The sequence below is a fragment of the Cyclopterus lumpus genome, chromosome 8 (assembly GCF_009769545.1).
Source record: "Cyclopterus lumpus isolate fCycLum1 chromosome 8, fCycLum1.pri, whole genome shotgun sequence".
Classification (NCBI taxonomy): Eukaryota; Metazoa; Chordata; class Actinopteri; order Perciformes; family Cyclopteridae; genus Cyclopterus; species Cyclopterus lumpus.
Window position 1 is genome coordinate 17,647,762 of NC_046973.1, and position 14,159 is coordinate 17,661,920.

The 14,159-nt window shown below is 44.4% G+C and overlaps 1 protein-coding gene across 2 annotated transcripts in view; it reads left to right on the forward strand.

Annotated features, from left to right (window-relative positions):
* Window positions 1-244: 244 nt before the first annotated feature.
* map3k3 (mitogen-activated protein kinase kinase kinase 3) overlaps window positions 245-14,159 on the forward strand; it is a 15,830-nt gene continuing 1,915 nt past the window's right edge. Inside the window, exons 1-17 of one of the 2 annotated variants that reach the window (XM_034538750.1) lie at window positions 245-432; window positions 1,114-1,348; window positions 5,008-5,094; window positions 5,662-5,783; window positions 6,905-6,945; window positions 7,353-7,452; window positions 7,687-7,800; window positions 8,004-8,124; window positions 8,894-9,027; window positions 9,459-9,532; window positions 9,655-9,707; window positions 9,960-10,055; window positions 10,192-10,353; window positions 10,611-10,759; window positions 11,941-12,072; window positions 12,962-13,091; window positions 13,220-13,397. In XM_034538750.1, coding sequence (XP_034394641.1) covers window positions 5,091-5,094; window positions 5,662-5,783; window positions 6,905-6,945; window positions 7,353-7,452; window positions 7,687-7,800; window positions 8,004-8,124; window positions 8,894-9,027; window positions 9,459-9,532; window positions 9,655-9,707; window positions 9,960-10,055; window positions 10,192-10,353; window positions 10,611-10,759; window positions 11,941-12,072; window positions 12,962-13,091; window positions 13,220-13,397 — 1,610 coding nt within the window. In that variant the 5' untranslated portion in view covers window positions 245-432; window positions 1,114-1,348; window positions 5,008-5,090. Of the gene's footprint in view, window positions 433-992; window positions 1,349-5,007; window positions 5,095-5,661; window positions 5,784-6,904; window positions 6,946-7,352; window positions 7,453-7,686; window positions 7,801-8,003; window positions 8,125-8,893; window positions 9,028-9,458; window positions 9,533-9,654; window positions 9,708-9,959; window positions 10,056-10,191; window positions 10,354-10,610; window positions 10,760-11,940; window positions 12,073-12,961; window positions 13,092-13,219; window positions 13,398-14,159 lie in introns of those variants that run through there. The other variant, XM_034538749.1, reaches the window with a different exon arrangement.

Genomic DNA, 14,159 nt, shown 5'->3' on the forward strand with positions numbered 1-14,159 from the left:
GAGATAGTTTAGTAGCCCAGAAATCCCCCTGACAATAAATCCGTGTTTTTTTGGACACTTATGGACGACGGCAAGTGAAGCGCTCGGAAGACATGGACGCGGCGGCGGAGTTCCGGTTTCACGACTTGTTGGCAGCTTAAAAGCGGGTTCCGGTGGCGATATTTTTTTTCTCTTGTCAGGAAGTTTGACGCACTCGGTTGAAGATTAGGGACTATTTCTTACTTTGTTTTGGTTTCAGGGGGGGGGGGGGGGGGGGGGGGGGGGGGGAGTTGTGGACTGCGGGTCGGCTCCAGGTGCCGCACGACAACGCGGTGTCTCTTGAGAGAAGACGAGGGTCTGAATACTCAGGAACCGACATGTAAGAACCAGACGCGAAGTCTAAAAACATCGACGGACTTTATGCGACTTGGCCCCGCTTGACATGAATCGAAGGTGAAGTGTTTAATAAGCGCAACGTTTTACATGTTATTGTTTTTTTTTTCTGCTCGCATTTGTTGCTAATTGTTAAAAGTTTCAACCCCATCATGTCGCGCGCTTAATCAATGTTTTTGTTATAGGCCTTTTATGCATTATAAATGCTTACGTTGATGTCATATTCAAGTTGCAATCCGACGTAGCTCTATTTAGAAAAAGAGAGATATCTGCAGTCTGGACTCCCAACCTGGCAACACGGAGAAGGAACACAAAAAAAAAATCTGCAAACTTAGCAGGAAGAGCGGCTCTCAAAATCACGGAAATCGTTCCTGTGGTCGAAAGCTGCTGCTCACAAATGGATTTCATACAGGCCACTCGGTTATTGTTGCACCTTGTCCGCTAGTTTTTCTTGGACGCGGCTCCCTCCGACGCGCGAGCCCGAACGCGTTGACAATCGTGCGTGACGAATGTGAACAATGTTTTGGAAATTTAAGTTTTCCAAAGATCCGAGGCTGGAGCGGAGCAGGGGTTCGCCTTTGGGCCACATCTGCAGCAGCCTGATGTAGGCTCCCCCCCCCCCCCCCCCCCCCCATCGGAATAGTGTCTCTGTGCGACTCCCAGCTGTCTGATGTGTGTGCGCTTTGGCTTCCTGGACATTATCCGTTCGTGTGGCTGCATTAATTGTTTCCGTTTAAGAAGATCAATTACCTGCGGGGGGTCAGCCCCGCCATGGCGTCCGCGCTCGCGCACCCCCCCGGTGCGTCGGTTTGACTGAGGGCACCGATGGACGTGAGCGTCGGCCGGACCTACCGCGTCATCATCATCATCATCATCATCATCATCATCAGCATCGTCTCCGCGGCGAGACGCCGGTGACCGCCGTGTGCTCCACGCGTGAGAAGACTTGTCCGGACGGAGGTGGTCCAGGCGACAGGTGAGGGGTCGCGCACGTGACAGCGATGACGGGGGTAAAGTGAGCCGATTGGGCTTCTTTCAAGGTCGGGTTGGGAGGAAATGATGTGGTCCCTTCACTGCAACTCGGGACAAAGTACAACATGATGTTCTTGTAATGAAAACCAATATATTTCCTTTTATGTATAAGTAATTGTTGGACTCAAAGTCGTCAGATTAAAATAGACATTACTGTAATAAGTCATTTATTACACATTTTGTTAAAGCCCTTGACTTCCCATTCAAAGGACTTCACTGCAAGCTACAACTTGAAAATCAGAGCAGCATCGGGGAGGAAATATGGCAAATAAATCTGAGGACACCAATAAATAAACATCTCCAATCAAGTAGTGAGCTATGTGTGGTGCACAAACATAAGTATTTATAACTTTAATACTTTAAAATGTATCGCAAACACAAGTGTAAGTGTAAAACACGTATAGACTTTAAATTACAGGTGTAGTCACACCTGAAGAGGCCAGTTTGACAGCAGTTTTTGCAATTAGCATCGGGGAATATTGATCACTTCAAGTTCGTTGTTGTTGTTTAGTCCACCACCAAAAGTTAAAATATGTACATAGTGAGTCATTGCTTCAAAGTCTTTTTAAAGTGCAGCTAGTTATTCCCATGTTACATGAATGCAGCTCCTTATACATCTATACTCTATAATGGAGAATAGCAGATTAAGACAATTTTAAAAAATCAATTTAAACACAGCAACGTTAGATTGTGTTCATGTGCTTGTTTTGTTAAGAGCATAACTACATGTGATTGTGACCATCATATCACACCATGGTTCATATGTATATGGTAATGTGTCAACACCATTGGCTCAGTGCTTCATCCATTATTAAATCTGTATTAAATCACCCCACTAACTCTCCGAAATGTCCAGAAATTTGAAAGATTTCCTCCACGTTGTACTGTCATGGGTTATAATCGCCATCTTTTTCTGGATGACAACAGATAGCTGCTTTGTGGTTGACACCTGTATAACCGTTGGCAGGTATGGACCACAGATGTAGTTGATCTTCACAAACTTTTCTGTGACCTTGTTATATGAACAAGGAGAATGACCCGCATTTTTACAAACCACTTGAGATTAGCTCAACTTTTGAAATAGTGACTTGAGAAAGTATCCGTATGTATATTTGTTTATTGAAAACACCACAGAGGGCATTTGAAACTGTAGCCAAGCCAAGTACCAGCTACTTGTCAAGATTGCAATACATAAATCTGGTGGGTTACCCTAAACCCAAAACGCATGTGCACCTGAAACAGGAGAGACATCAAGCCAGGTGATTGTTTTGCTGTGAAGCACTTCGTCCAGATGCACGACTTGACGGAGAAAGTCGTGGCTGGGAAAAACGGCCTCAGACTAAACACCTCTCAAAGCAGACAGAGAAGGAGGGGGGGCGGAAAATCCATGTAAATCCTGCTAGTCCTGGAAATGTGATACAAGGAAAATAAAGCGGGCACAGCTGACCGGACTGGTAGAGCACAGCCTCCTTCTCCATTGAATTCCCCACATTCCACCTGGGGAGGTTATTAAAAATCAAGAGAAGTATGGGAAAGAAGAGGTTAGCCAGGGGAACGGACAGAGAGGTTAGATGTGGTGGTGCTGTTGTCTTCAGGGACCCCTTGAAGTGCACAAGTTGAGCCGGTCCTTGCAGAACCAGCCCCTCTGATGTTCTCTTTGGAGAACACGGCGACGGCGGGCCCTGAAGCAACTAGTGGGTGACTGTATGGCCCCAAGCATGGAGCTCCACGGGGTTGAAGGACAAAAGCACTTGGCAACATGCTCCGTTGGCAGGAGAACATGAAAGTGGCGGAAGCTTGAAAGCAACGTGGCAACGCTCCGACGACCACAGGCGGACGTGCCCGGCATTCCTGTGGGTGATTATTACCAGGAAATCCACAGAGTCAATGAGTTGCTTCAGGTACCGATGCTGCTCACTCTGCTTCTGAGACTGTGCAGACATCTTCCCTCGGAGATGGTTGCAACCCTCCACTGCGGGCTCCATCATCAGACACCGTCTTGTTGTTACAGTTTGAACAAGCGATTAGTTCCCTACGCTTACCAGGCACCTACCGATCCATCTCATGGACATGGGTTGATTCGCTGCAGTATGTTTCTGGGAAAGCTGAAGCACATGTCGAGGTGCAGCACTTTGTTAACAGTGGACTCTGGCTTAAAAAGTCATGGAGTAGGAAGATATATAAACCAGTCATGGGAAATTACTGAGAGGCTAATCTTATTTCCAGTCAATATATCCCTGTAGATAAATGCTTTGTCTCCTGGTCAGACCAAACATGTCGTTATTATCCTGGAACACTTTAACACGTATGCTGTAGCCGAACAAGGATTGTTACGGTTTAGATTTTGGGATGCACCAGTCCAGTTCACTGCATCAGTATCTGTGCCGGTACTGATCTTTTGTAAGCGGATCTGTTTCTCTATTGATGTTTTTTTTTGCATGCGTTCGGCAATGAGCCGCTGAATCGGCAATTCGCGGCACACCAATCCCTTTGCATCAGGTTACTGTAACTATGAGCTCAAAGAGGTTTTTTTTTTTCATGTTTTGATTTTGAACACCAGATTTCAGTTGTTTTAAAATGTTCCGCTATGAGATCGCATTAAGTTTTAAGCCGTAACCGAGTATTGGAAGTACTGTAATCGGGAGAGAAAACCATCTGATCAGTCGGTTAATTTTAAAGAAGTCGCTGATGTGTTTTTCTTTCTTTTTTTTCCTTCTCTTTTTACGCTTTTGTCAGTCATATTTGCTTCACCGACCAATATTCATCCGTCATCTACCGTTAATGAGAAAACTAAGTTTAGTTCTCTTTTGTTGGATTTGTTCAAATCCAATGTTTTATTGGGACAAACCCTCACCATTGAAGGAAATGCCTCAGTTCATAATGCTGTTGACGCCTTTTGAACTGGGCAGATAATATTGCCCTGTTAACGTCAACAATGGTGCTATAACACAGCGGAACTGTGGCTTTTGCGGCTCATGCAATCAGAGAAGTTTAAAGCCAGTCGATATATTTAAAAATGGCAGAAAACGTTCCCCGTAGAAAACATTCTTCCAGACTGATTGCTGCCAATGCAGCTTGAATTTCAGCCGTTTCCAATTGTCTTTTTTTTTCCTTTCTCATGGGCACAACGCACATTCTCACACGCGCTGCACACTTTCTCATTCCCTCAGAGTTCAGGGCGCTCACTCAGGCAAATCTTTAGCTATGCATTCTGCAGGCTTAGGTTGCAGGTTTGTACATGCCTGCAAAGAGTGATGTGCTGCACATGAATAACAGCGTCTCTGATTAGTGTCACATTAAAATCATGTGATTTATATAATAAGAGGGCAGCGCAGCCGCTTTGTTATGCTAGCCATCAGGTTTCGTTCTTTGTCCTTTTTATGACATCTCGGTGTTGTTTACCAACAAGGTGATGTTTTACGGGCTGAGCTACTTGCATACTGGCACGATTTTTGTCCGACTGGCTAATAACCTTTTGTTGTGTGTCATCTCCTGTCGGCCTCGATGAGTCACATCCCTCTGCTCTAAGCAACGTAACATGAACAAAGAGAGTGCCACACTTTCTCTTTTTCAACTAATTGATTACTGTTTTCGTCCCTGCAGGCTGTGTGGGCGGTTGGGGTTGGCACAACACAGACACGTTTCTGAAGTCTGGCTTGTAGACCACGTACGCAAGCATCGCCACAATGAGTAAGTACTATAAATTCTGATGCGAGACAGACATTCAGAACATGGCTGGCTTCCTCACAGCGTGAGATAAAAACAGACACACACACACACACACACACACACACACGCACGCACACACTCGCAACAAACACCATCCCTGAGGCCGAAAACCCTGTGCGAGCTTCTCCTCCAGACCCCGTCGAATGAAGGATTGGTTTTCGGCGTTGTGTAAATGGGGGTCTGGTTCTCTCCGCTGCTCGAGGCGCTGTGATGTCTGTCCAAGCTACACAAGGAGAATATTTTCTCTTTGCGAGCGAGTCCAGCCAAGGCAGAGCTTGCCCTGAGATCAAACATGGGAATAGGCATATCAAAAACACTGCAGTCCTTGCCTGCCCTTAGAAATCTGCCACAGGATGGTCTCAATATGGATGTAGTTAAAACACGTCTGATTAATATTCTGCACACACCTTTTTAGTGCAGAACTGAGGCTCAATTCATGTTTTTTTGTCAAGGAAAGACACTAAGCTCATTCATTAACAAATCCACACTCTTAATTGTGTATTTTTCCCAACCCACAATCCTTTTCAGATGAGAGGCAGGCGCTCCACTCTATAATGAAAGACCTGGTTGCCCTCCAGATGACTCGCCGCCAGCCTGTGTTGTCGTATGACAGCAGCAAACCCAAGACGCTGGCCCAGGCCAACAGACAGGTGCGGTACAGCTGCAGATTTTAACATTTTAAAAGATGGTTTAGAAGCTTACGCTTGTACAACGTTGTCCTCATAAACCAGGATTTACACCTAGAAATAATGGAAATGTTATTTGTTGTTGTAAGTCCGAAGAAGGCCTGACAATCCAATAGGTGTCACTGTGAGCTGTAGCTCAAACATCTGGGCCCCATGCAGAAATACACATTTTAATGAAGGTTATCTTCAAATGAAGTGCTTTCAGCCACATGGTTCTCAAGAAGAAATGTAGGCAGGTGTTTAGCGAGACCCTGAGACAGGAAGCTCCCATGTTTAGCCACACAAATATGTCCATGAACAGCTATGCATGTCCATCACCAGTAATGTAATTTCTGCTGAAGTCCTTCATAGTTTAGGCGAGGATGAACACAACTGGCTGTGGGCAGTCTTCTGTCCACAGCGTGAATCCTCACTGTCCCTCTGCACACAGTTGCATCACTGTGTAAATTCAGAAAATCAGGAGGGCCTTGGAATCTAACGAAATATTGTTTTGCTTCATAACTGTGGGTCTGTCGACCAGGGAATTAATTTGCTGTAATAAAGCAATGTGTAATTGGGTATCACCCATGCAAGTATACTGTTGTTTCTTAGTATTACACTTAGCCCACCCAGTTAGCTAATTTAGCATAATGAGAGACGTATTACCGAGATAGCCCCCCCCCCCCCCCCCCACAAAAGTTTTAGTTATTTTCAACTTCTTCTCTAAAAAAATATATTCTGCCTGTGCGACCAGTAGCCCACCCACCCTCGCTTTTTACCACAGCAGCCTGCAGCCACAGAGAACAGCCAAAGCAGACAACTCATGTGCAATGTGGTGTTTGCTTAAAACCAGAGATTGTCCCCCTGGGAAAGACGGGATCCACCATTTTCCCAGCTCGCTTGCTATGAGTGGAAGTGGAGGTTTCACAAATGATATAGCAATGGAGGAAGTATACAGAGTGACGTGTTTTTCCCAGCGAACGACCATTGAGTGAAGGCATCACATCTTTACATATCTTTGAATATCAGCACAGGCTTTCTCATTGCACCTTGATGACCCCCCACTTTGTCGGCTTTGACCTTCCTTTTTTTTTGTTTACTCTCAGGACGATGTCAGGATAAAGTTTGAGTTCTCAGGAGAGCGGAGGTGAGTTTTGTTTTTGGCCCTTTTTGATACGTGTGTGTGTGTGTGTGTGTGTGTGTGCACTCAAACAGATACATAAACATATTCACTCAGGCATGCTGTTCTTGTCACATGTTCCAGTTCATGAGAAAGAGCACGTCTCAAGACTCCACTGCATCACTGCAGACTGGTATGTGAGGAAAGGCTGTGGTTTGCCTGTGGCTGCCAGCACAGGCCACAAATATGCAAAGGTGTACTTAGAGCAATCCGCACACACTACAAACGGCAGCTTGTGTGTGTGTGTGTGTGTGTGTGTGTGTGTGTGTTTTTGCTCGCACATGTGAATGAGAGTCCAACGCCGTTTTTCCCTCAGCAGCCGGTACAGATCTTTTCACAATCTGACCGTCTGTGTGATTTATTGCTTTCTTTAGGATCCTGGTGTTCGGACGGCCTGTGCAGTTCGAGGAAGTCCAGCAGAAAGTCACGACTGTCTTTGGCCAGCAGCTTGACCTGCATTATATGAACAATGAGGTAAGCGATGAATCCATCGTCAAACAAGTGGCTGATTCAGTTTCAGCTTCAAACCTGACTATGTGCAAAATATGTGTTTTTAAATTTTTTTTATTAAGGTGAGTAAATAATTACACACAATTTGTTACATTTCCCAATGTTTCCTAAATGCTTTTGCCTGCATGTGAATCTTGATGAATTGTTTGTTCATATATATATATATATATATATATTATGTATCTTCTATCCTCGTAGTTGTCCATCCCTCTGCGAGATCAGGGTGACCTGGACAAGGCGATCGACCTGCTGGACCGAAGCTCCAACATGAAGAGCATCAGGATCCTGCTGCTCACTCAGGAGCTCAGCAATGTGAGACATTGGGCGTGCGTTCACAGCGCACCATTGCACAACTGCCATTTCTTCACCGTAGACCAGTGTTGCGCAAAGTTCCTCATTACATTTGCGTTACTCTCGCTGGGTTGCTGACACGAAGCGGCCGTTTTAATCGCGTGTCAAAGCCTCCTTTTTTTTTTTTTTAAATCTCGTTTTCCCCTTCCTTGTTCCAACTGCAGGCTTCCTCCCCTTCCCACCACGTTCCGTGCAAGCAGGTGAGGATCAAGTCCTCCCAGTCCGCTGGAGACGTGAGCACGGTGTACCAATCCTCCGAGCCCAGGGGGCGCCACCTATCTACTGGTACATATCTTCAACTGTCATTCAAACTTCTCTCTAATCTTATCTGTAACAAGATGGTTTCGCACACCGATTCAAAAGGAGGAAATTGAGACTTTTTATAAACATTTTCTCTGAAGCTTATGATTTTGTTAATATTCTGCTACGGGCAGCTGTCATGTCGCTGTTGCCACTTCATTTTTTTACTACTTTGACTTCCCCGTCTGTCGAGTTCTCTCTGGCACTCTCTGTGGCTGATCCTTCTTTAACTTCCCCTTTTAGCAATGGGTCCACTTCCTTTTCCTGTTCACCATCACTAGACGAAGCCTGCTGGACAGCAGCCAATCAGATTACAGAATGCTATTAGTGCAGTGGACCAGTGGCCTGGTTTAGGATGAAGTGGCTGCAGCGAGGCCATACATGTTAAACGGCGTTGCTCCTTTCAGTTATTATGGAAGCAATCAACACTTTGATTAGTTTTTCTTTATCTTTGTGGGTGTCGTTACTTAATATTGTTTTTTTTTTGACAACAGTTACTGCACGGATGTGTGTTGTGGTCTCAACTACTGCATGTTTGATTGTGTGCCTATGCTCTGTGGAAAATAAACAACACATCTCGATGTAGATCAACAGGGCCTATTATTTTGAAAACATTTATGAAAAGCCTTTTTTTTTTCCCCCAACAATATTATCATCACAACTGATGTCCTCATTCACATTTCAGTACTCAGGCCTGTGTTTTTTCAATTTTTGCATGTCTCATATATCTAATGTTTCTTGTGTCTAATCCCAGGTTCTCAGAACACGGGGCGTAGCTCGCCGCCTCCTGGTTACGTGCCTGAACGCCAGCAGAGGATCGCCCGCCAAGGTTCATACACCAGCATAAACAGTGAGGGGGAGTTCATCCCTGAGACCAGCGATCAGTGTGTGAGTCATTGCTTCACCAGTTATGGGGAAACATCCACCGTAAGATACAAATCGTATGATGTGTTTTGTTTATTGAGATTTGATCACATAAATAAACTACCTCGAAAAAAACCTCGAAGTTCGAATCAAGACCTTTTCTGTTTCTGAATTTGTTTTGCTCATTAATGCAAGTCTTATTAACATTATTAAAGTATATTCTATCAAATTTATTTGGGAGCAAAAGGTTTAACAAAGCCGTCGGTAAGTTCAGAGAGTTGTCCAACTATACTTTTGTCAACGTAGCTGTTCTTGGAAGAAAAACAAAATAGGGTTCATGCTTCCAAAGTTTTCAGGCATAAATTTAGTTTTGGGATGGATTTTTCTTTCTGAAACGTGTGTGCACGATGAAGATGTGCATGCACAGCGTTTATTTTCCACTGTGCCCTTTGCAGGTGCTGGATCCCTGGAGCAGTGCAGAAAACTCAGTCTCTGGAAGCTGTCAGTCTCTGGACAGCAACTCAGACAGGTGAGGAGGAACGTCCGCCTGACAGAAACTCACTAGTCATTACATGTTATGATTATTATGATAGGTGCATGCTAAATAACAAGAACCATCTCTCACTCTTCTTCCTTCCTTCTCTTTCGCAGCCCTTCACTGAGGAAGTCTCGCATGCACAGAGCCAAGAGTCAGGAGTGCTCAGGTGAGATCAGCTACAAGGAAAGCTCCTTCCAACCGCCTCGCCCATGTCCCACATCTCATGGGCTCAAACCGCCTTTAAACCATCATAGTGGAATATTTCTATAGTTTTTTAAAAATTTTTTTTATAAAAGCAACAACATTACGGATTTGATAACAAAATAATCTGCATGTTTTTGTTGTGCGAGTACAACAGTTTGAATCACAGAGTAATCTTGCTGACCTTTCACCTTTTTTTTTTAATCTTTGCTTTCAGACAGGGAAAATCATGTGCATGACAGGGTAGCAGGGAAAGGAGGCACCTATCCACGTAGGTACCATGTCTCCCTGCATCATAAGGACCACAGTGAAGGTAAGACCATCCAGTATCTTATCAACTTGGTGACTTCCTTCTCTTAATCTCACTTGTTCTATTTCCTCCCCTTTTTTTAATCTCTCCTGTTGGTCATGTAAACCTTTAACCTCAGCCAGCTTCTTTTTTTTTCCAGGCCGTCGGACGTTTCCGCGGATCCGTCGCCCCCAGGGGAACCTTTTCACTCTGGTGCCCTCACGCCGGTCGCTCAATGGCAGCGAGGAGAGTGTGGGCAGCTGGCAGCTGGTCGACGCTCAGGGCAGGCTCCGCCCCCAAGATCGCTCTGTCGCGCATAAGTGTGAGTTTTGATCGAGGATAAAACAAACTGTCCTTTTTTAAAAATTTAAATTGCACTTCATTTTAGGGTTCAAGGGGTCGGCATAGATGCTTATATCATGGAATTAGGGTTTCCACCACAATTTACTTTTAGCAGGATGAAAAAAACCTTGGCAAAAATGTTTTAATAGTGGGTCAATAAAATAATAATAAAAATGTATTCCTATGTATACTGTACCATTATAAATTACAGTTTTTTTTTTTTTTTTTTTTCCTCAGCCCCCGGTGCTCCGATGACGTGGCGGCGGGGGAAGCTTCTGGGCCAGGGGGCGTTTGGTCGGGTTTACCTGTGTTACGATGTGGATACTGGGAGGGAACTGGCTGCCAAGCAGGTCCAGTTTGACCCTGAGAGTCCTGAGACCAGCAAGGTGAGACACTAACATGGATAGATCAACTTTTTACCAGACAGAATACTCGGTGCCCTCCCATTTTCTCTTTTTGGTACATTTCCACCGTTTTGCTTGTGGACATGCAGCCTCTTGTTGGCGCTTTTCTATTGCGAAAAAAGAAATGTTTGCTTTGCTGACGTGTCGCTACTTCTTGGTGCACATTAATTAGTCTGCTGTTTTTTTGTCAGGAAATAGTGTCATTTCCTCTTTACTTTTACAATATCAGTCGCGGATGTTGACCTCACAGTCTTTTGTAAAAAACAAACCTTTAGTTTGATGTTTAATAACAAAATCTGCAACTCTGCACTTCCGCACTGGACTCTGCACTGTAAAAACGCCAAGAATGACCTCACGTGTCGTGCATTTGTTAATCTGTTCAGGCCACCGTACTGGGACGTACATAATTGGCATAAGTGGGGATTTGATTAATCGATCAACTATTTAAATTCCGGTGGTCTGAGATCAAGTGTTAAGCCACACAAACTTTATTGTATCGCCTGCCACATAAAGGAAATAATCAATCTGCCGGAAAGAGATTGACTAACTCAAGAAGTGGATGGTATTGAAGAGATTCCCCCCTCCCCTCCTCTTTCCCATTTGTATGTCTTTTCCTGTCTTCCACAGAGAAAACATTCACTGTCACTTCCTGTATCTGAAAGTAGCCAAGTGTTGTGGGGGGGAGCGGTGGCAGTGAAGGGGTGACGGGGCAGCAGTTGTGTATCTGTGTATCAGTTGTTTCTATTAAACTGTGCTGGGACTTGGGGGGCGGGGATTACTGTTATTATCCCCCCCCCCCCATCTCCCTCTATGCCATGGCCTCATTCTCCGACGTAAACACAGGAACCTCTTTTGGGGAACCGAGCTACCGGCGTTCATTTACTCTCCGCGTTAGGTTTCACTTTTGGTCGACGTCACATGCAGCTGAATCACCGTGTTTATTGTCCCATTTGTTTGTCATCAGTGGTAACGGATACCACGGTGCCTCCGGAGGCTCCACCGTGCCCATAAAAAAAAAAAAAAAAAAAAGAAGCTTTTTGTTTACATGTAAAAACAGTAAATCAACAGAAATGACCGCTTTTGTATTTTTTTTTTCACGTCTGAGCGGCTGTTTGAATGTCCGCTGTGTAACTTCCCAGCTTCTCTGTGTGTCTTCTGCACAGGAGGTCAGCGCTTTGGAGTGTGAAATCCAGTTGCTGAAAAATCTGCACCACGAGCGTATTGTTCAGTATTACGGCTGTCTGAGGGACCACAGTGAGAAGACTCTCACTATTTTCATGGAGTACATGCCGGGGGTGAGTCCCAGCAACTTTTTAATTGTCACAGCTTCAACCAGAGAGAGCACAGAGGAATGTGAAATGCATTCCATAACCGTAGTCTTTGTGGTCCATCTAATTGCATCTAACTTGAGGTCAGTCATATAAGGGCATGAAAAAAAATATACACACCGAGGGCAGACAAAGTACAACAATCAGTTCTCATGATTTCGATTTGCTATAAAGTTGTGAAATTAGGCATTCAGAAGTTTCCTCAATCTCTGCCACCTGACTTTTTAGGTTTATAAAGTCAAATACTTCTTCTTTTCAACCGCAGGATCTTTTCCTGGTTTTAGGAAATGGTTCCTGGAAATTTGACCTCCGTTACTTTGTTTCCATTTGGAATCTGGGCATCATAGTTGTGCAGACAACTTCTTATGAAGTCTAAAAAAACAAGAGACAGCGGCTGATGATGTTATCTACTAAAGCGGTCAGCCAGTAGTCCGATCTGATATGTTTGAGGTCAATCGTAAAGCAGATTGTCTCTACTCTGCCTCTGTATTTCTGGCACCCGTCCAGCTCGGCACATCAAATCAGACATCACACAAATTCGCTTCACTACATTGCAAACGAAGGCATTCGTTCTTTTATCAGTATTATCACTGACGTTCTTTTACATGTGGTGAAAGATTGTAGATTGTACTTAGTATTGGTGACTCCATGGTTTCTGGGACTGAAGGCTTTCCTTTTTAGATCACATTGTCCATAGTTTGAATGCACAACACAAATCGTTCAGGTGCCAGATTTTAACTTTACTCCCTCTGCTCCGGGCTCAGACCTTCAGTGGGCAGGTCGATCGGTGGTCTGTGTGCTGTTGTGGAAAGCACATGTTTTAATGTTTTTTTTCTTCTTTTCTTTTTCCTATCAGGGTTCAGTCAAAGACCAGCTGAAGGCCTACGGGGCGCTGACAGAAAACGTGACCCGGAAGTACACAAGACAGATCCTGGAGGGCATGTCCTATCTGCACAGCAACATGATCGTACACAGGGACATCAAAGGTAAGCGCGCTTCAACGACAGACGCTCGAGTCCTACACTAGATATAAAATATATAGATGTTTGGGTCTCGCAGCATGTGGAAGGTCATTAGCGAAGGTGCTATATTTACACGCTCCGTGTCAACTCAGGTGCCAACATCCTGCGGGATTCAGAGGGCAACGTGAAGCTCGGAGATTTCGGTGCCAGCAAGAGGCTGCAGACCATCTGCATGTCTGGAACCGGCATCCGCTCTGTGACTGGCACCCCCTACTGGATGAGCCCGGAGGTGATCAGTGGAGAGGGCTACGGCAGGAAGGCTGACGTCTGGTAAGACGCACAGCAGTGTCCTCTAAAGTTTAATGCTTCTTTCTCCAAGGAAATGTGTTTAGGTATAGATGTTACGCTTGAGCTAAAATATGAGTTGGTGAATTATTGGTTGGAGAGGCATCCAACATTTTAATCCAGTACGAATCAATTTACACTGTAGGTGCCCTCTTTAGCAAACATATTTGTTGATAAGATACTGAACATCTCAATAGTGCATTAATACAGATTGATAGTGTAGTTTGAGTGAATGGAATAATGCATATCTTAATTACCTGGTAGACGCTGTCGTGTAGATTTTAATAAATTTATCAACCAGGTCACTAAATAATGGAGATACTTAATATTCCATCTTGATTCTTAATAGGATTTAGAAGCACTGTAACTCGTCACACAAACAGTGTACGTGCTGCAGCATTCTGGATCAATCTGAGAGATTGAAGAGACTTATTAGAGCAGCCTGATGATAAGGAATTTAGTCTCGAAGCATGGACAAATTCTTCTGCATCGCTTTGAGACATGTTGTGCCTGATTTTTGCAATGTTACGTACAGTATGTGATAAAAGGTAGTCCTTGAAATTGAAATATGTTTTATGTGTGGAGGAGATCTCCTGATCAAAGATAACTCTGAGATGCTTTACGGTGGTGCTGGATGCCAGTGCAATGCCATCTAGAATAACTACATCATAAGATAATTGATTTCTGGGCCCCGTAGAATAAACGCGGACAAACACAGAGGTACATCTGAAGGTTATTTTCATGTGA